General features: G+C 37.2%; 2 protein-coding genes across 3 annotated transcripts in view; one reads left to right on the forward strand and one right to left on the reverse strand.

The window, feature by feature from the left end:
• The window catches only part of kdm2bb (lysine (K)-specific demethylase 2Bb), a 37,573-nt gene extending 15,492 nt beyond the window's left edge, over window positions 1-22,081 (reverse strand). Inside the window, exons 1-10 of one of the 2 annotated variants that reach the window (XM_016294443.1) lie at window positions 21,730-22,081; window positions 21,087-21,231; window positions 20,365-20,443; window positions 20,230-20,276; window positions 19,005-19,183; window positions 17,663-17,769; window positions 12,849-12,942; window positions 10,325-10,478; window positions 9,610-9,725; window positions 6,051-6,168 (exon numbers count right to left, since the gene is read on the reverse strand). In XM_016294443.1, coding sequence (XP_016149929.1) covers window positions 6,051-6,168; window positions 9,610-9,725; window positions 10,325-10,478; window positions 12,849-12,942; window positions 17,663-17,769; window positions 19,005-19,183; window positions 20,230-20,276; window positions 20,365-20,443; window positions 21,087-21,231; window positions 21,730-21,762 — 1,072 coding nt within the window. In that variant the 5' untranslated portion in view covers window positions 21,763-22,081. Of the gene's footprint in view, window positions 1-6,050; window positions 6,169-9,609; window positions 9,726-10,324; window positions 10,479-12,848; window positions 12,943-17,286; window positions 17,389-17,662; window positions 17,770-19,004; window positions 19,184-20,229; window positions 20,277-20,364; window positions 20,444-21,086; window positions 21,232-21,729 lie in introns of those variants that run through there. The other variant, XM_016294444.1, reaches the window with a different exon arrangement.
• orai1b (ORAI calcium release-activated calcium modulator 1b) overlaps window positions 1-22,806 on the forward strand; it is a 42,023-nt gene that overhangs the window by 15,664 nt on the left and 3,553 nt on the right. The window lies entirely within an intron of this gene.

Consider the following 22,806-nt stretch of genomic DNA (forward strand, 5'->3'; position numbering starts at 1 on the left):
CTCTTCCTCTGATGAAGAAAAAGGCGGTGGAAAGAATGCTAGCAATTCCACAGATTTGTTTGTCCCTGTTGTGTCCCTGACCTTAGGAACAAATGCCGGGTTAGTCCTTAGCGTAACTTTCGATCCATCCAATGCAAACTGCATACAGGAAGGATGTACTGACAAAGCGTGTAATTCACTTTGCTGTAGTGAGAGCGATCAACAAAGCCATCTTTAAAGAAAGACGCCACAAATCAATGCCCTCTGAGTGGTTCAAACGGAGGCTGCGAGAGCGCATCCAGAACCACCGTTAAGTCCCAGGACGGAATCAGGGATTTAGTGACAGGATGCAGCGGTCTCACTCCCCTCATAAACCGACAAATCAGGGGGTGCTGACCTATCGTTCCCGAATGCTGAAATAGCTGAAAGATAGACCTTTACAGTCGAAAAGGCTCTACCTATATCCAATAGTTCTTGCATAAAGCAAAGAACATCCGATACGGAGCATAAAAACAAAGTAATATGCCTCTGCACACCATCGCTCAAACACTCTCCATTTTGACAATACAGAGAGCGTGTGGAGGCTGCCCTCGCACTCTGTATTGTGTCAATCACGTTAGAGGTAGGAATGTAACGATTCACTCAACTCACGATTCGATTTGATTCACAATTTTGATTTCACGATTCGATTAGATTCACGATTGTATTTAATTGTTTACAAAATGAGATTTAAGACAAATTATAAATTAAATGTGCATGTCCTTTTATTATTGCTTGGACAAAATGCTGCACATTTCTTTGTAAAATTGAAATATAATAATATACTAATACCGCAGGCCCCCTTGTCTGTTTATGTATGCCACCACTGTTGTGTTGTCTGATCTGATCAGCACATGAAATCCCTGAAGGAAATGAATAAAGTGGTTTAAGGCTAGTAGCACCGTTAGTAGTTCCAGGTAATTTATGTGGTTTTCCCCCTGAGAAGGAGACCACACCCCCCGCACCGCTCTGCCTTCGAACACTGCCCCCCAGCCTGTAAGTGACGCATCCGTCGTCACTAACTTCCTTAGAGTGATCGGACCTAACGCGGTCCCTTCCCTGAGAAAGGAGGGGGCTCTCCAGTGATGTAAAGCCCTCACACACTCCTCCGTGATGATCACTCTGCGGCTGAGCCGGCGTCCGGGGTGCGAGCTCTGAGTCGCTGTCCAGCGCTGAAATTCTCTCATTCTCAGCAGCCCCAGGGGAATTATGGCCACTGTAGAGGCCATCAGCCCTAGTAACCTTAAGACACACCCTGAGAGGAACCGATCTCCCTTTCTGAAAAAGAGAAATGCAGCTTTGGAATGACTTGATGCGTTCCTCTGATAAAAACGCTCGATATAGCACTGAATTCAGTCTGAGACCCAGACAGTTTATCACTTGAGCGGGGAGTAAACGGCTCTTCTCTCGGTTCACCTTGAACCCCAGACTCGTCAAATGCGAAAATAGGGTCATTGTATCCCTTTCTGCCTGCTGCTGTGACTGCGCGCAGAGCAAAAGGTGGTCCAAATAGGCTGATGCTCTGACTCTACACATTTGCTGAAAGTTCTCGGTGCGAGAGACAAACCGAACGCAATCCTTTGATACTCGTAAGCTCTGCCCTGATAAGCAAACCTGAGAAATTTCCTGTGTGCAGGAAATATTTCTATATGGAAGTAAGCGTCCTTGAGATCTATCGATGTGAACCAATCTCCTTGACACACTACTTGTGATAATGTTCGTAAGTTGAGCATTTTGAACCTGTATTTCCTGAAGTGTTTGTTCAGGGCCTGCAAATCTAAAATAGGGTGGAGACCCCCACCTTTTTTGGTAATCACAAAGTACCGGGAGTAAAACCCTTGCTGGCTTTCCTCTCGCGGCACCGTTCTTATCACTCCTTTGTTCAAGAGAGAAGATATTTCTTCCTCTAAAACCTGCACCGATTCCCCCTGTGCTGTTGACATAACCACTCCTTTGAAACTCTGTGGTTTTACAGCAAATTGGGAGTCTGTAACCCTTCTCTATTGTGGATAGAATCCACGGAGATACTGCGCAATGCGCGCCAGCTCTCTGCTCGCGCAGCGAGTGTGCTCCGCTCCCCTTCGCTCACTGGTGGAGGGAGGGGAATAATTGCAGGAAGTACTCCATGAACTTGTGGCACTGACCCTTGTACAACTGTGAGTGAACCTGCTGAACTGGCCCTTAAAACAACTGAACTTGGACCGTTTACAGTTAACAACTTTCTCCATTTCCCCGGGGGTGGGAGAAAAGTGTTGAACTCTGAGGGGGGTGGAGCAGAAAACCCCAGGTGCTGCTTCCTGTCCCCCTGTGTTAAACAGTCCTGACCCTAGGTCGCTCGTCTCTTTTTGCCCCTTGAGGGTTAGAAGGACGATGCTTTGCTGCAGCCACAGCATAAGACTGTTTCCCCTTAGCCTGAGCCGGCCTTGGCTGTGCTGACACATTAGCCGGATGCTGGGGTGGTGGGGGGCGATTACCACGATAGTTTGTGTATCTCCCTCTTGACTGTGACATGGAACTCACGCGAGCAGGCTGATATGGTCTGACTGGTGGTTTCCTTGGCAGGCAGGTTTCGAACGCCTCTCCCTCCTTCTTTCTCAAGTAACACTGTTGGCGCATGGCTGTGACAGTCGAGCCAAACATTGCCTTGGGATCTACGGGTGGCATCCAGAAATTCCACCTTTTCCTTTTCTGAAAGGCCTGAAAGACTGAGCCACAATGCTCTTTCTCCCACCACAGCTAGCCCCATACTCCTGCCACAGCTCTGAACTGCCCCACGTGATGTGCGGAGGTTCAGATCGGCTATCACACAGATCTCCTCCCAAAGGGCTGGGTTCGGAGAGCCTGCATCCAGCTGACAGGCCATCTCCTCCAACAGCTCCCCCTGGTATGCTGTCAGAAGAGATGTCACATTAAGGGCCCTGACGGCCAGAGCAGAGGATTTATATATCTTTAGGAAAACTGAGACTGAAAACCGCTCAGTTTTCCCAGGCAGCGTGGCGCTGGATGCAAATGGTTGGCTACTGAAAGCTCCACCTGTGGGGGGTCAGCTAACCCCAGGTCCCCCATATCCTGAATGTCCAGTCGTGCAAAACCCTTAACAGGCACACGGTGGGAAAATGGTTTGTCCCAGTTTCTTTTCATCTCCGCCATGCATGCTGGGACAGCCGGGATGAACTGTCTAACTGGTGCAAGGCATGATGGCAATCTCTTACCATTGTAGAGATCCCTCTCTGCCCCTTGACCCACCTGCTGAGAGGGCCAGTCAATGGAAAGCTTGGCCACAGCCCTACGGCAAATTTCCAATAAGTCTAACTCCACAGCAGAGGAAGAGAGGGGCTCCCCACTCTGGCTGCTTGGTGGACAAGATGTATTAGGAGGGAGGATAGCATCCTCCTCCTCTTCATCATCCTCCAGAAGATGGGGGGATAATTCCTCATCATTATCATCGTTATCCTCTCCTGTCACACCCGCAAGGGCATCACCGAAGAGGGGGGGCAGGTCAGGAGCCTGCACATCCATGATATCACCCCAGGTACTAGGCTCTCACAGCTGCTTAGCTGTCTCCTCTCTGGGCTGAGTCTGAGAGGAGAAGCATGGGTCCTGGTTTCCTGCTATCGCAACTCTGAGTCTCCTCTCACGGGTTTTTTCAGGAAAACTAGCACAATTAGAGCAGCCCTCTGGGGTAGATATCGCAGCTTGGGTGTGCTTAACACCTAAGCATGCTATGCAGAAAGGATGTGAATCCTTAGCCGAGATACATAGAACGCACGAGCACATGCGAGGGGGAGCATCTCCCCCCCCAAGCTCTCTGCCTTTCTAGCCGTGGCCATAACTCTTTTCACTCTCTTCATTAGATAAACTCTCACCGTGACGTGTAGGTTGACCCTCCGGAGCAGTGGTATGCGGAGTTATTTTATTTGAATAAACTCCTCTTTCCCTGTATCCAACACGAACTGAATCGTATTCGATCAGAAAACAGGCTGTTTATTCCCGAGAGTGGAAAAACTTGCCTTGATGCGGACGTTTTCCCCCTCGACACGAGATAGATACCCAGCTAACAGCAATATAAGATTTACCGCGTTTGCAACGTCACCGGTCCGCTTCGTCCGTAAACAGTTGAACGGTAAATCCAATAATGCGTCAGTCGAGTACAGCTTCCACAATCTTCACGGGGAAGAAAGCAAGAATGACGCAGCAGCGGGCTGCGGTGGGTTATATACCAGGGAGGCGGGACTCCCTGATCGTTGCAGTGATTGGTCTGTCAGTCTGACAGACGTGGTGTAATTGGTGCTTCCACAGTCGGTCCCATAGTGAGATACCGAACGGATGTTAGAAAGAGAACCATAATCACCAAAATCACGAAGACCAGAAGACATAGACAGAACAAGTCTAGGAATCATCTTGATAAATGTTGGTATGGTGAAATAAGGAAACTAGTATGTACTTTCTAATGGTGTGTTCACACCAGACGCGAAGCGAATATGCGCATCGTGTCACTCGCTCTAGATTACTCGCGGGATGTTTTTCGTGTCACTCGCGCGAATAAAAACAGCGCGATCAACCATGGTGGAGATAACTACAATCGCTGTTTTGCACCTGTTGTCAAAAAGTCCCAAATACAATGGAAAGCCAAACGCCGACGTGTCTGGGTTCACAGCACCATCCAGAGGATGAATAATGTTAGGATCCTGTATTAATGTGTGTGTTACATTTTATTACTGTATATATACACTGATATTACTATTATTTTTATTATTGATAGCAGCATCTCTGTAGCCATGCTAATAAAATACAACTACAACTGATTTTAATTGTTTTCTATACTCCAGACCTATATAATAACAGACAGTTGCAATAATGCTCTCTTCTATTGTCTGATTCAGCTGGACGTGTCAAGAAACTCTTCGCTGATTGGCTTGTGTGAGAACGCGTAATGCAAATTTTCCGCTCGAGTTGAAATTTTTGAACTTGCGCGGAAGACGCGCTTGCGACAAACGTGTCAAGTAAATTTCGCGTCATTCGCGTCTTTAGACCTTTTCTTGTAACCCGATATCATTCCATTCCATGGAAGTCATTCCATGGCGATGAACGTCACTGGAGATGTTTAATCCACAAGCATTCTGAGCATTATTCCTGCTTGCTGGCATTCACACCAATCAACAATTCGTTCTTTTAGGTTAGGCTATTTTCATTCAAGTCAATAAAAAAACATTTAAATTACGCTATGTCTAGCATTCTTTTACGTTACTGAGCATTGGAAATAAATTGCTTGCAAAACGGTATCCACTCACATTTAACTGATTACTAAAACATCTAATTGCCAAATTGAAGTTAATTAATTTGGCTGGACAAATAAAAAATTTTAAAGTAATTTTTCTCAGTTTCACACTCTAGCGAGTTAAGGTCTTTTGCCTTTGTAGAGCAGTAGAGATCTACATGAATTTTCAGTCTGATTCCGGTGTCACAGTATTTTTTCCAATTTCCCCACACAATGCTTCTGACCTCACCTTGTTGCATTTGTCACAGGAGTCAAGAGGAAGGTGCTTTCCCTTGCTATCTAACCCTGTGCCTGTAAATTTTTGCTGTGCAATAGACTAATAACATTCTATACCTTAAAATGTCAAATACATTTAAGTAACTTTTATTTTATTTTTAGATACTTATATTTATGGGAATCCCACAAGTCATTTCTTTCTCCTGCTTCCCATGCATACATCAGTATCTTCCCTCATACAAAAGAACTTGGCAATTCAAAACCTGTTCCACAATGACTTGTCATGCCTGGTTAGGACAGAAACTGCTATTAGGTTGGATAGAATTAAAAGGCATTCACTCATTCATTTCCAGGATGTCACCAAGTTACTGTTCTTTTGGTTGCTTCACCGTCTGCAATCCCAATAGTAGCTGCCTCATCACATTAATGTGCACTTGCATAAACTTGATTATGTTGCATTGCCAACGCTCTCCATTACTTGAAAATGACTTCTGGTTATGTTTATCATTGCAAATTGCTGTCAGTTTAGCCAACTCACCAGCGTGAATGCGGAACTCCAGGCTGAGGTGCGAACGTCTGGTCAAGCAGTTCACGTACCTCTCCAACACATACCAGCACATCTCATAGAAGAAAGGGTAGCGGAATGTGGAGTTCACCTGAAACAGTTATTAGTTATTGATCTTGGTTTTATTTTAACCTCTACTAGAGCTGCATTATTTTTGTGGGGGGTCACTTTGTGATTTTTCTGTTTAATTCAAATTTGTTTTTTTTTGTGAAAAGCTCCAGGTTTGGTTTGTAGGGCTGCACAATTTGGCCCAACATTTTATGATGATATATCAATATAGCAATAATAATAATAATAATAATATTTATTATTAATAATATGTTTTTTTGTAGTAGTAGTAGTAATATTTATTTTATACATTTAAATTATAATAATTATTATTATTGTTACCATCATTATCATCATCATTAGTATTTAAATAAAATAAAATTATTATTATTATTATTACTACTATAAAAATGTGAAATATTAATATTGTAATATTTTTGTAAATTATTAAAAATCAAACTCACTTAAAATTATATAATAATTTATTTGATACACTTAAGTGTGCCATGTGGCATGTATATTGATTTAATTGATTTAATAATAACACTAAACCATATTGTGATTGCGGTTTTATTTTGATTAATATTGAAGCCCTAATTTCTACATAAACTAATCAAATTTCAAAGATTTCAAATTGTATAAAATTACCACAAATCAATATATGATGAATAAGCACATTATAAATTAGCATTAACCTAGATTTAAAATTGCCGTTCATTGTTAGTTTGTGATACCTAACGCATTAACTAATGTTAAGAAATTAAACCTTATTATACAGTTTTACCTAAACCCTACATATAAAACTCATATAACTGGCTTCATAATAGATGGCTCTTGCAGTATGAGAAAACGACAACATGACTAAGATGCTTCTCATGCACATATCTTTCCATTCCGGCTCCTCTCCAGGGAGGAAACTCACATTCTCAGAGTTGTGGAGGGCTTGTGCTCTCATTCCCTCATACCTCCTTCAGCCAGTGCTAAATTTAGAGCACTGCAATAATGCAGCCCCTGGAACAACACAGCCAGTGCCACAATCGGTCTTCTTCTCTGCCTGCTCTGTCTAGCAAATATAAAAATAGCCCGGCCCAGCGGCTCTAAGCCCTGCAGAGACATCAAAGTCTCCAGGAGGTTCTGCTAAGCAGAAAGCGAGCGACTGTAACTGGTTTGTCACTTTGAAATGTCACAACACATCAAAGGTGTCCAGTGCTGTCACTAAAACAGCCTTTTAACTGTCAGCAACTTAATATGGTTAATATTTTGCTTTTACTTTTATAGTTTCAGCTTTCATTTTAGCTTTACGTTTTAGGAATTTTGTTTTGTGCTTTTGTAATTTTTATTACATCTGGCTTAATATTTCTATATAGATAAAAAAAAAAAAAATTCAGTTTCACTAATTTTAGTACTTCAACTTAAGCATATTTCAGATAGTTGCCAGGGCAATATTTAAAATTGATAAAGTTTTTTAAGTTTAGGTTTTTTATCTAATAATTACATTTTATTTCAGCTTTATTTCAATTACCAAAAATGTTTTGTAATAGTTTGTTTTAGTTAACAATAACAACACTGGTTATGGAAAGGGTCTGGTGGTACTTGTAATTAGATTTTATTACATTTTATAATACTCACAATTAGACTAGTTACATTTTAATGATTACATCAGGGGCGTAGATTACGCGGGGGACGCGGGGGACATGTCCCCCCCACTTTTTATAAAAAGTAAATTCGTCCCCCGCACTTTTTTATTGGGGAGTTGTGTTTACGACATGTTGAGGTTTTAATGGAGCGATGTATATAAATGCAGAATGATTTAAAATTAAAAGAGAAGATAGTCTATACATGACGTTCACGTTTCCATGGCAATCAGTCACTCTGTCACGTCATGACACGCCCTAGCTCGCATCCGCGGTCTCGCGCTGTATCCAACATTCATAGAGCTCGCGATGAGTTCAAAGCGAGGCTACTTAGAAAGCACATATTAATTCCTTATTCTTCATGACCATATTCTGCATCCCATAATCCTACCTAATACCTAAACTTAACAACTACAACGACTACCTTAAAAGCTATTAATAAGCAGTAAATTAAGAGTTTGAGGCGAAAGTCATAGTTAATAGTTAATATGTGTTACAAATTATTGGTTGGTAGACAGAACAGGGGGCATCTGGCATAGGGTTGGGTGCTGTAGAAGTAGGCAGGTCTTCTGTAACTGTATTAAAACCCCACCAGCCAGATGCTAAGACTATTGTGTGTCAGGTGCATGGACTGTAGAATAGAACAGAATAAAGTAGTATGTGAATGTGCAAGTATATACACAAAATACAATTTGAAATATGTAATCAATATACTCTCAGTACCCTTATAAGGACATCTTTGTACTTTATACTCGAAAAGGTGCACATTAGTACCTTAGAGTACCAATATGTACCTTAATGTACAACTATGAAACTTTTTGGGGTAAATAATGTACAAAGATGTCCTTTTAAGGGTGCTGTCCCAGTGACATGCTGTTGTATTTCTCTCTTTCTCTTTCTTTCTCTTTTTCTTTCTCTTTGTTTCTTTCTCTCTTTCTTCTGTTTTATAATCATATATAATAATATAAGCATAAAGCATATAAAGCAAAAAAGGTACGATTAAAAATAAAACCTGTCAATTAGACAAGGGAAAAAACAGGTATAACACTAGACATTCCGTCCCCCCCACTTTTGAAATGATGGCTACGCCCCTGGATTACATGATTACATTATGATGATTACATTCTATTACAAACACATAGCACATGCACAGAGTCCCACACTTTTTTTGTCAGCTGAGTCTCTTTCACCTAATATTTACTTGAAGTACCCCAGATATTATAAGGTAATAAGTTATTAAGTATGACATTTGCATGTTTACGATTTTCTGGCATTGGTTAATGGTTACATGGCATGCAGGTAAACAAATAAACCATTTCATCTTTAGTAATTCTTTAGTATTTTGATGATAAAATCATTGATCATGATTTAATTCATTAGCTTTTCATTAAACTCACAAAGCCCCTGCAGTTTCTTCACGAACCCCAGTTTGACAATGTAATATTTAATGCACTTCATGTTGTTAATAACGAATAGAATATATTTTCTTTCTCTTTCTCTTTGTATTTTTTATATCAATGTGGTACAAGATTATCCTATTTAAATCAGTGTGATAAAACAAGTTAGGTCAAAAGTAATTAAAAATGTAGTCTGATTATATTATTTAATATGTGTAATGTAATAGATTCTTGTAATTTGGAATCAGTAACGGACTACAATTTTTTATTTTTTTTAAGTAATCTACCCAACACTGTTTACAATATACTCATAAATATTATAAATAAAAACTTGCGAAAGATGCGCATTGATTAGAACTCCCTTCCAAATGTATCAAATTAAAGAGACAGATCCTTAAACACTGACTGATAAATCATCAAACAATCTATATTTTTTTTAGATAAATGCTTTACCTTTGTTCTGTTTTCAATTTCGTAGACAGTGAGCTGCATGGGAATGTTAAAACTGTGTAAAATATTTCCGCCAAACACCAGGGTGTCTTCTGGAGTGTAGACGGCATGGATCCAACCTACACACACGAGAACAAAAATATGAATGCTCAATTTCAGGAACGAAAACATTTTCTGCTCTCAAATGTCATTCTCCGTTCTTCAACTTATGTACGTCACTAAAGTCAAACCTGCCGCTATTTTTGAATCCGAACACAAAATCAAATGACATTTCTGAGCTTTAGTAGAATAATTACTTCAATTTCAGTCTGTTCCTCACACAAAGCTATTGTATGACTTTATAAACCTTGGAATACAGCACAAATGTCATAGGGATGGCTTTTATTGTTCTTTTTTTTGGACGGACATGATCAATGACCAAGAACTGTTGTTGTATTGAAAAGAGCGTCACAAAGATTCTTCAGAATTTCACCATTTGGGTTTCACAGAAAACAGCATGTGGGTTTGGAACGACATGAAGGTGAGTAAACAGTAACCGAAATTAAATTTACAGTGCAGCATTTGGCCGACACTTTTATCCGAAGCGATTTTCATTGGATTTAAGGTACACATTTCATCAGTTCATGCATTCCTGGGAATTCAACCTGTGACCTTGGCATTGCCACTGTCATCCTCTTACAGTTTCCTTAATTATATGCACTCGAGCTCAGTGCGTCACCTGAAGGGATGAAGAACGTGTAGCCCTGTTTCAGCTCTACTCGCTGACAGCCGTCTGAACGGTCACCCAGGAAGAAATCACTCTGTTTGCCTGACAGCACCCAGTCCTCATACAGAGACAGATTGTGTGGGCTTGGAGGAATCAGCCAGAAGACCTGGAGAACATATGAGAGAGAGAGAGCAATGCAGGTGTGATTCTAAACTGGGATATGATTTTTCTTCTTTGAAATTAATAATTCACAAACTCGTGTCAGCATTAATCCTTTATGTGTACGTTTTTTATCTCTTCCATTTATTCACGAGCAGACAGTGCAGTTCAAAAGTCTGACCCATTGTTTTCATTTATACCAAGAAATAAATAAAGTACAAAGTTTACAAAGTTTTAGGACATTAAACATTAACACGAAAACAATATGGCATAAACTTATGAAGATTTCCAGGTGGCAAGTGTGAAATCTTCACTTACATTCTTGATAATAATAAAATCTATAATACAAAACTGTATTAAATAATCAAAATTCAACAAAAGACTGTATGTCTACAAACTGACTTAAGCAGGCATATAAATTGGGTTGTTTTTTTATTATTTAAACTTGGAAATCATCAGAAAGTTTCAGGATTTATAAAAATTAAAAACAACGTTATGACATAAAATGAAGATAATGCTTTACTATTTTTAGTCTGCAATTTAAATTTCTTAGGAATTTTTTTATTGTTACTAATAATATTTGCTAATAATAAAATGTGGATAACACTTTATAATAACCTTACTTTACCTAAAAATGAGCAATACATTTATTAGAGTATTTATGAATAATTGTTAATATTAGTTAATAAAAAATACACCTGTTCATTGTTAGTAGTAGTACTAGTAGTAATATCTTTGTTTGTCCCTTCACAGGGCAATTTATGCTGCATCAACCTCACAAACAGACAATTTATATAAGACATCATGACAAAAACTGATAAAATAAAACATCACCACAACAAAACCCGGGCATTAACAGTACACCATTTCTTCATATATTAAAATATAATAATTAAACTTCATGGTACACCTTTATCTCTATGTTTCAAATAATTGTTTACAATAAAAACTGAATTTGAAACAAAAGATCTAGAAGCTCTAACAGTCCTCCACTTGGGCACTCTATATCGTCTGCCTGAGGAGAGCAGTTCAAATTCTGGGTACAAAATGTGAGATGTATCATCTTCCCAAGAATATTTTTCTCACACAGAGAAGACAACCCCAACTGTACAGAGCCTGTAATCTTCAGGATTGTTCAGGTTCATTAAATAATATTAACACACACAAGTTTTGATTTTAAAAATGTATTAGTACATGTTGCAATTAACATGAACTATGATTAATTCATGCTTAAGAAGAATAAACTATAAGGACGTTTATTGTAAAATGTTACCAAAGTATGTAATATAAAACTGTTAAAGCATTTCTCTAATGGTCTCAGACAATTGGACCCCCACTGTATGTTGTATGAATAAAAATGTGAGCTACTAAGTTGACGATACAGTGATTGAGATGCGCATGCGATTGTCATCCGCATCTCGTCAGTAAAGCCAGTAAACAATTAGGCAATATCGCGTTCATTATGGCAGATCGAATCACCTGAGACAATGAACGCGATATTGTATAGTAAATATAGTAAATGCCGCTCCATCTGAAAGCAGGTGATGGAGATTTACTACTAGTCACGGAACCAGCTTTACGGACGATGCACATGACAATCACATTCGATTAATTGCACAGCCCTAGTTGACGACCTTGCAATTTCTTTGCAAGTGAAATAGGTTCAATTCTCAGGTTCAATTCTCAATTAACAAATATTCAGGAGGATTACATAACAGGGATAAACTCCTCCAACTCTTCCTAGAAGTTCCTTTAGTCATACATGTGTCACTCTCGTCTTTCTTGCACACGCCAGCACTCTTGTTTGACCTTTCTGAGCAGATATTATTTGATACCCCCTAATTGTCAGCGAACTACGGCTCTGTGTAGTAAATGCCGCTCCATCTGAAAGCAGGTGATGGAGATTTACTACTAGTCACGGAACCAGCTTTACGGACGATGCACATGACAATCACATTCGATTAATTGCACAGCCCTAGTTGACGACCTTGCAATTTCTTTGCAAGTGAAATAGGTTCAATTCTCAGGTTCAATTCTCAATTAACAAATATTCAGGAGGATTACATAACAGGGATAAACTCCTCCAACTCTTCCTAGAAGTTCCTTTAGTCATACATGTGTCACTCTCGTCTTTCTTGCACACGCCAGCACTCTTGTTTGACCTTTCTGAGCAGATATTATTTGATACCCTCCAGCGGCGATGCAACAATGCAAACAGGGAAGAGATTCATTTACAGGGCCTCTAGATACCTGATCTTCACAGATCACAAGCAAAGTCAATCCTGCAGAAAATCATTATTGCTTCCAAAGTAATAGCATAAACAAACCGCAATAATAATAATAATAGTAAAAGCACTACTAACTATCCAACACTTACCTTCCTTCCTTTGAAGACATGGTACCATACTGATGTGCCGCCAAAGTCGATGTGGAAGTCAGTGAAACAGCCTTTTACACTCATCAGACAGTATCTACAGAAAGAGAGAAACAGGAAAAGTACAAGGGTGATTCGCAACATCTGCATAAATAGAAAAGAACGATAAATCCCTAATGCGGTTTCTAAGTCCTGACAAAGACGACTGTATTTGCAACTGGGAGTAACCACAGCATAGGAATGTTCAACTCCCAACTCAAAATGAATATTTCCTTCAAAACCATATACAGTGGAATTTCCCCTTCTCAATCAACAGCGTTATCAAAGCACAGCACAATATTATGACTTCAAAAAAAAAGTTTCCGTATTATTTTGAGCAATAAATCAAAGCTAATTTCTCTCTCGGAGCATACAGAACGATAGTCACGGACGTGGGTTTGTTTCAGATAAAGCCGTCTCAGCAGCAGAACAGGGATGGAAGCTATTTGTGGCTTATGCATTTGTCATCCACAGCCTTTAGCAAGGAGCGAAATTAATCAAACCCCAAACTGACTCAGTGTCTGGGTAAAATCTGCCCCACTGAGCCGGAGGAAGGCGGCGGCGAAGAAATCAGTTAGCTCTAATGAGCAAAAGGCATCTCTCACCGCAGAGCATCGTGAACTAAAAAATGATAAGGCATCAATTTAGGCGCAAACCCAGATGGTTGAGGGCCTGAGAAATGAGACTTCTAAATTTAGGGTCACCAAAGTATGGATTCCACAACGTTTAGACATGTAACTGACCGGTTAAGTATTACCAGATGGTTTCACATGTGGTATCTTTGCCCATCCGACTGTGCCAGCTGACGTTCTGGCAGTGTAAATGTCAGATGATGTTACTGGAGATGACATCATATGTTACAGCATCAACAAACAAGCACATCAAGCACTTTGGATCCAGATGTTTTCCATAATACAAACAAGGCAAAAGCATTCATTGACTGCAGGCTGTAGAAGGTAACACTAGGGTAATACCTTGCAACCTTAACCCTCAGAGGTTACATCCTATAACTGGAGCTCTTAGATGAAAGGTTATGAATGAATAATCATTGACTACATAGTACCCGCACAAAGGACTAATAATGCAGTCGGACCGTTCTTATGGATTACAAGACTGTTTTCACAAAGATCATTTTAAATTATTCATAAAATTTTATAAAAACAAATTTAACATTGAAATATTTTTGTTAGTTTTTTTTATATATATATATATATATATATATAAAAATGACCCCATGTGAAACATATATTAATAGAATTTTAATATTTAAAAAAAAATGTTTATATATATTATTAAAATGTATTAAACATGTATTATGTAACATTATGAAATTTTATTTTATTTTATTTTTTAAATTACAACTTTAATATAAAAATGACCCCATGTGAAACATATAATTTTTTTATTAATAAAAAGCATTTATTTTTAAAATATAATTAAAATACAAATTTAAGATTATGACATTTTATTATTTAAAAAATATGTATAACTTTAATATAAAAATGACCCCATTAATAGAACTTTAATATTAATAAAAATAATTTATTTCGATATTAATAAAATATGATAAAAACTAAATTAACATGAATCTGACATATTTTTGTTGTTTTATATTTTATTTGAAAATATTGTATAATATTAATATAAAATGTACCCCATGTCAAACAGTAAACAAATATAATATTATACATTATATTTAAATAATATAATATTTAAATCTGACTCTTTATTTATGGTTGTTCACATCTCCTTTTACTTTTGTGCAGAATTGCATTTTTAGGCTACCTAAAGCTGCATGTTTTATTCTATAACCATATACATGCATAATCACACCAAAGCTGAAAGAAATGCAATCAATAATACTGTGATATGAACACATCTATCTCAAACTGTGTATTTAGTAACTAAAACGGTGACCGTTGCAGCATTAATAAAATATGATAAAAACAAAATTAACATGAATCTGACATTTTTGTTTTATATTTTATTTGAAAATATTGTATAATATTAATATAAAATGTACCCCATGTCAAACAGTAAACAAATATAATATTATACATTATATTTAAATAATATAATATTTAAATCTGACTCTTTATTTATGGTTGTTCACATCTCCTTTTACTTTTGTGCAGAATTGCATTTTTAGGCTACCTAAAGCTGCATGTTTTATTCTATAACCATATACATGCATAATCACACCAAAGCTGAAAGAAATGCAATCAATAATACTGTGATATGAACACATCTATCTCAAACTGTGTATTTAGTAACTAAAACGGTGACCGTTGCAGCCCGTGTCATCCATCCCACAGAGCAGTCAGTGAGGGGGATGACTCACCAAAGCAGCCAAAACAAAACTAGAACCTCGATGTGCACAAACACGCTGAGTGAGCTTTTAAAATTTGCAACATGCAACCCTCACAAACATTTATTACAGCAGACCGCATAACCATAAGTGGAATGACCACAAATTATTGGTCACCCTTTCATAAAAGTAGCAAAGAAAGTTGAGCAAACTATACCAAACCCTAACGGGACCTCTTAAGGATTATGTACATTATCGCACCATAGTTGGCAATGAAATAAAACACATACCCAATAGATGCTCATCCCCATTTGAGGCACTTCGCCGTTCTGACATCTGCCCATGTGACTCAAAAGAACAGAACTGAACTGACTTGTAGCGCTGAGTTCTTGCTTTATAAAAGAGCTCAATGAATACAGAGAGTCAGGAGGAGGGAGTCAAAGACAAAGTGAGAGAAAGAGAGAAAGAGAGCGAGAGTGGGCTTTCCTGTGCAGGAAATACTCCTATGCGATACTCTGATTGGCTGAGGAGGATTCATTGGGATCCTGCAGCAGCCCGTGAAGACCCACCTCTTCTCCGCATTAGAAGTGTGTGCTGCCTAGCAACCTGATGGAGTCACAGCCAGCTGCAGGCCAAAGAAATGCGCAGCATGCGCCGAAGAGCAAAGCAAGGGACTGTGGGAAATGAGCAGACCTCATCTTTGACTAATGCAGGATGTCAGAGAACAGTTTTCAGATTGACTCAACAAGCTTTGAGCTGCGTCTGAAAGCCAGAATACTTCCTGAAGGGAAATCGGAGTAGACAGAAAAACAACAAAACCTTAAATGTACAACTATGTGGGCATTAAAAACATGCGCATAACATTACAAACCCCCCCTCTCCAAATGCCACTGAAAGAGAGTCACATCTAAGTTTTCGTCTTCTCTCCAGCTCTTTATTGCTATTTACAGAGCCTAACTTGTCAGAGAATCTGCAATTTCTCAGGCCACACTCTGGGAAAAAAAACGGAAAAAGCAATGACCCCTTTTCACATGTCTGGGGTTCTCAGAAGCAGTTGTTGTTATAGTTGGATAAACTTCTATAGTAGTGAACAGAAACTACAATAAATATAATTTTAGCATTTCCTTTTGCTTTAATACTAACACAAAAAAAAACAATGGCGTCTCTATTACTTTACAAAAGAGTAAAAAATATTGAGAGATTGATTATGTCGGTCAGAAGAGAGAAAGATGTCAAATTTGCCATCACTCCCTCAGCTTCTATATTAGAAACACGCTCACAGCAGCATTAACTGTAAGTATAGTGATACAAATGTACATGGGTCAAAGACGAAAAAGGGTTTAAGCATAAAAACAATACTGCTTTAAATTGTTGTTTTTCCCAAAAAAAAAAAAATGTAAAAAGTTTTCTGTTTAATGTAATTGTATTTTTGTTTTTATGAGCAAAAAATAAATATCATACATTTTAACCTGATTTACAGAAGACACCCACTAAAATGCCATTCAGTGTAACAATCTTGTCGGGCATATTTACAACTAAAATAAATGTATAACATATTTAAAAAACTAATTACTTTCACCCCAAACACTAATTAGTTGTTATTTTACATTTTTTTTTAATTTGCCCTATCCTAGAGGTTTTGCCCATTTGTCAGTAAGAATTTTTTACTCATTTAAAACCCTATAAAATTTAATATGCTCACTTATTCTTTTATACATTTTAATATGTACAGGTCAGAATAAGCATGTTGTTTGAATTTTTACATAACTATAAGTGTGAACTACAACTGAATGACAATGGAACATTATTTCAACCAAATTTTGACATTTTATACTTCAAAAACGTATTTGAAACCTTAAAAGTAGACACTTTACTTGCATTTAATGTGCTTTCTATGGACATAAAATCACTTTTGTAAATTTCTTTTGATGCGGACATCTTAACGTCTTTGACCCACATTACATTTTTTTTTTTTTTACTGAAATTTAAAAACTGCTAGATTTTTTTTAAAATGGTAATAACTGTGAGAATGTGTCATCACAGTCTTTGAAAAAGGTCTATTCCTAATCATTTTTGAAAATGAAAAAATATTACCTCTGAACTTTGGGATATTTCATCTCAGACATGACATTTGTGGCTTCGGTTTGTTTCTGTTTAAGATGCCGCGGCCACATATTGTCCACCCAATCCACCAGATCCACCTAAAGACAATCAGAAATACATTAAAATTAAAGCAACGGGCATAATAAACATTAAAACCAAAAGAGACAAAGGAAGTTTTTAAATGCTTAACAACTACATTAATTTACAACAATAACTGAAATTCTAACTTCCACACTTTTTTTTTTTTTTTACTGAAATTTAAAAACTGCTAGATTTTTTTTAAAATGGTAATAACTGTGAGAATGTGTCATCACAGTCTTTGAAAAAGGTCTATTCCTAATCATTTTAGAAAATGAAAAAATTTTACCTCTGAACTTTGGGATATTTCATCTCAGACATGACATTTGTGGCTTCGGTTTGTTTCTGTTTAAGATGCCGCGGCCACATATTGTCCACCCAATCCACCAGATCCACCTAAAGACAATCAGAAATACATTAAAATTAAAGCAACGGGCATAATAAACATTAAAACCAAAAGAGACAAAGGAAGTTTTTAAATGCTTAACAACTACATTAATTTACAACAATAACTGAAATTCTAACTTCCACACTTTATTATTAACAGTTGCCCTTTGCGTGTGAAAATATATCAGCAGAACATTATTTATTTAAGTATTATTGATATACTATTATAGTTATTCAAATTTGTAAGTAGCTTTTGTTATTATACTTTGAGTTTCATATTAATTCTTTTTTCAATTTATAGTAATTCTGTTATGCGTTTTTGTCCTTTGTATTAGTTCTTGTTTATATTAAATATTACCATTTAGGTTTATTTTTTTATTTCACGTTTTAGTTTTTATTTATATCCAGTAGGTAATTTTAGTGATTCAACAAACTAAAAATTTGATATACTGACTTGCCAACTAACTAAAATTTGTTTTTAAGATAATATTTGTTTTTATTTGAACTTTATTTCAAATATTCATCACATATTTTTTTATAATATTTCTACCAAATAAAACAAACATGAACTCATATGTGACCCTGGACCACAAAAGCAGTCATAAGTAGCACGGGTATATTTGTAGCAATAGCCAACAATACATTGTATGGGTCAAAATTATCGATTTCTCTTTTATGCCAAAAATCATAAGGATATTAAGTAAAGATCATGAAGATATTTTGTAAATTTCCTACCGTAAATATCTCAAAACTTAATTTTTGATTAGTAATATGCATTGCTAAGGACTTCATTTAACTTTTTTTTCCGCACTCTCAGATTCCAGATATTCAAATAGCTGTATCTCAGCCAAATATTGTCCTAACCTAACAAACCATACATTAATGGAAAGCTTATTTATTGACCCTTATGACTGGTTTTGTGGCCCAGGGTCACGTATATAACTTTTGCAAGAGCGATAGCTGGGAAAAATGCTTGATTTGATTTACTTTGCATAAAGGTATTAAGATTGAACTGCATGTGCAAATATCAATACTAATTTATTTGACTTGATATTACTAATTAATTTATTACTAGCATCTCTGCTCTCATCTACTCAATTACATTCACACTCACTGACTGCATAATACTTTGAAGTAGTAAGATTTGCCTTAACAGTGTCATTTTAAATCATATTTAAATGGCAACTGTGCGTTTTAGAGAAAGTGAATGTTGAAAAGCGACAAATCAACTAAACAAATCTTACCACAGTGGGTCTCTTGATTAAATTCTCCAGTTTGGTGTGACTGAACTCCAGGCTGATGACGTTGAACAGCTTGTCACGTTCATCCTCGGGCGTCTCATAGTAGCGGACAAACTGTGCCATGCTCATCTCGGAGCCCTTCTGTGTGCTAACGTCCATCACGTCAACAGCCCGCCTGCTGCCTGAACATCCATGCAGAAACAAACACTTGACCACTCTCCATCATAAGAAGTACTTTCTAAGAAATCGTTCTTTTCAATCCGTTTCTAAAGTAAGATGAATTATACTGGTAATGGATTAAGGAAGCTAGGAATCTTGTTCCTGCCAAACCAAAAAATTGCAACTTTGTTTCTTGCAATTCTGAGAAAAAAAAAGTCGAGAGTTGTGAGATGTAAACTCAAAATACTCCAAATTCGGAGTTTATATCTCACAACTCTCGACTTTTTTTTCTCAGAATTGCAAGAAACAAAGTTGCAATTTTTTCTTATTTAAAAACAAAAAACAGGCTTTCATAGGTACCTGATTTAAAAACATTATGAAGAGAAAGTTTCATTTTTTTAAGGACTCAGATACACATGCCTTGGCCTTGAGTTGCAGTTGCATGCTATCATCACTAGAGGACGTAAAGGTTATTATTAATCCATTTTTTGTATTTTCTGAGCAGGTCTTGTTATATAACTAACTTTAAACGTTTTAGATCTAACTGGAACCTTTATTTTCAAGAGAGTACAGCCAATAAATATTCCTTACTGTATTTGACTTAAGATTAATCACCCTCTTAATACACAGGTAATTACAAAGTTATGTACCAGCAACGTACAGGCCATAAATCTGTGAATAAATTTGAGGCTCAGACAGTTTATGTTCTTCCTCAACCCTAAAAAGGAGTAAGATGGACTGTGTATACGTGTATGACAACAACAAATTGATCAGCTAGATAAACAAATGCATATGTACTCTTCATAATACCAGCATAAAGAACAGACATGGTGCATGTGTTCAGTTTCATAATACAGCTGCAGAACATTGTCCTGTTCGTGGATTATGCAAGGCCTGATTAGATATTGGCAATATAAAACAGAGAAACCACAATAAAAGTCCCAGACAATGAAAATGAAAACTAAAGATTAACAAAGCATGCAAAGTTATCAAAATATTTTACTGCTTTTGACCGAGTACAGTCACTATTCAATCAAACAAATTAATAAATAAGTAATAGTGTACTTACCAACCAAACCCTTGATTTCACTTACAGTAAATTCTGGATCCGGCATCCTGTTGTACATTAAACAATTCAGATGAGCGACTCACAATGTAAAACGTATAGAAATATGTGAAATAAAACTGATTTCCTTGCTCTTACCTAATTCCCAGTCCATCTTTGGCTTTAAATATGAGCGGAGTTCGCAGTGCCTCTCTTTGAACATATTCATAAGAAAAATCTAGGATGGTATAAAAGTTAGACTGTTTTTAAAACCAAATCCCTGGATTTTAAAATGGAGAGCATATGCCTAACACAAGTATTAGTTGTAAATAAAGGGGTGTTTCAGACACAACCAAGACTTTAGACACACCTTATGACGACAAATGAATTCTGGACACTTGTTGGCTGTTTTTCTTTCACTATCCACTAAAACTAATCCATTAACAAATATAATTTCAATTGCATTCACCCTAATGTTGTTCCAAACCTGTATGACTTTCTTTCTGCTGCTTAAGACAAAAGAAGATATTCTGGAGAATGTGGCTAACCAAACAGTTTCTGGTCCCCATTGACTTCTATAGTATTTTCCTACACTATGGAAGTCAATGGGGACCAAGCTACCCCACATTCTTCAAAATATCATCTTTTATGTTCAATAACAGAAAAAACTCAGGTTTGCTACACCTTGAGGGCGAGTAAATAGTGACAGAATCTTCATTTTTGGGCGAACTACGCCTTAAATATCAACCATTTAATATCAAATGATAAATAAAACTTATATTTGCAGGTGCAGGTGCCAACAGGAGAACAAAACCCCCAATATTTAAGAATATAATCAATATGACTTGCACTAATAAGCGATATACACCCCCAAAAAGTACCTTTTCCCTCCATATACTGAACAAATTCGCTGTTGTATGAATTGCTCTCAAGTTTGTCCTCCACGCTGAAGCCCCTGATGTTTGTGATCTCCTCCACATCTGACAAGTCCTCGTTCTCATCGTACATCCTTCTGCAGATCGAGCGCTGGACGAAAACAACACATGATGAAGATGAGGATGAAGAACCCCTGCCTCATTCTGTGCTCGGATATGAGATGTAACGCTGGGCTGGGATGTTATATCAGTTGCACGAATGTCAAATTCCATGATTGACAGCCAGGCCTTAATCGTCGACCATCTTACAGCTGTTATATAATGAATACATGTCAAATCAGCGTGAACGAGTTCAAACTTCCCGATGAATATTAGACACGAGGGTCGCGGGGCAACAATGTGTGCTGTCTCGCACGAGCGTCTGTATGTGGAGCATCTTGCTCTCTTTGTAATATTATGAAACATGTGTCTTTTCCTGTTTACCATTACGAGCGTCTTGCATTTAACCTATTAATGTGGCGTACGTCGCTCTAATTCTCGTATCGCAGCGATTCGCCCCGATTCCGGCCACTAAACACAATGCATATCGATGTGAGACTGAAATCCCGATTTAAACCGAGTCTTTGAGAGGACAGCTTCAACTACACACCAGTTTGCGTCCGGATTCCGCACACGCCTCCATGTCCGAGCCTTTCGACCGCGTTAATTCCCTCAGCGATGTATTTGGACCATATTTAACGCGTAAAGTTGTGCACACTTTGATCGCTTGTATAGAAAACTAAGTAGGAACCATTTTTGTTTAGTGCACCGTGACGTCACGGTCAACAGAATCAAAACATTGCAGGAACGTCACGCGGATCGTGTTAATGAGGGCTCGAAACAACATCCGATTTTTTCTGACTTGTTATCGGAATGGTTGGTGTGATTTTTTAAACACACAGAAATCGTTTTTTGAGGAGTCAGGATTGCTCTTTCTTTCTTCTCTTTGGCACGCGCGCGCTGCAGCTGCTATGCTCGCGCATATGTGCTTCATCAACAAGACACTTGCCAGTGCAACAGTAACTAAACATCTTTTAATATGACATCCACACGTTATAGCCTCGGTTACAATAGAAATGCGTATGCATAATCGGCTCTCTTTAAATCACAATTATTTGGGACATTCTATGAAAAAATATGTAAGGTTTATAACAGATAATATCGTCATATTTAATATAATTTATTTTTATTTTGGTACAAAAAACTTAAAGTTGTCCCCAAATTATATTAACTCTTCACCAATGAATATTTAAAATAATAATTAGTAGTAGTATAATTATTATTATTATATACTTATTATTTACTAATTACTTTAGAAATCTAATGGTGACTAGTTGACATCAAAATGTGCATATTTGCTTATATTGCAATGTATATACAAAAAGCAATATATGACAAAAAAAAAGTTTTCTATAATGAATAATGACAACTAAAATTCAATTATATTTTTATAGAAGTAGAAACAGTTTTTGATCAAAATGTGAATATTTGCTAATATAGCAAGGAGAAACAAAAAAAATGCATGCTCCAGAAAAATAAAAATCTAAAATTTATTTTTAAAAGGGTCATATGATGCGATTTCAATTTTTCCTTTCTCTTTGGAGTGTTACAGATCTGTAAAGTTGCAAAGACTAAAGTCTCAAATCCAAAGAGATATTCTTTATAAAAGTTAAGAGTCAGCCACGCC

Source organism: Sinocyclocheilus grahami, unplaced genomic scaffold (assembly GCF_001515645.1).
Source record: "Sinocyclocheilus grahami isolate Dianchi unplaced genomic scaffold, SAMN03320097.WGS_v1.1 scaffold318.1, whole genome shotgun sequence".
Lineage (NCBI taxonomy): Eukaryota > Metazoa > Chordata > Actinopteri > Cypriniformes > Cyprinidae > Sinocyclocheilus > Sinocyclocheilus grahami.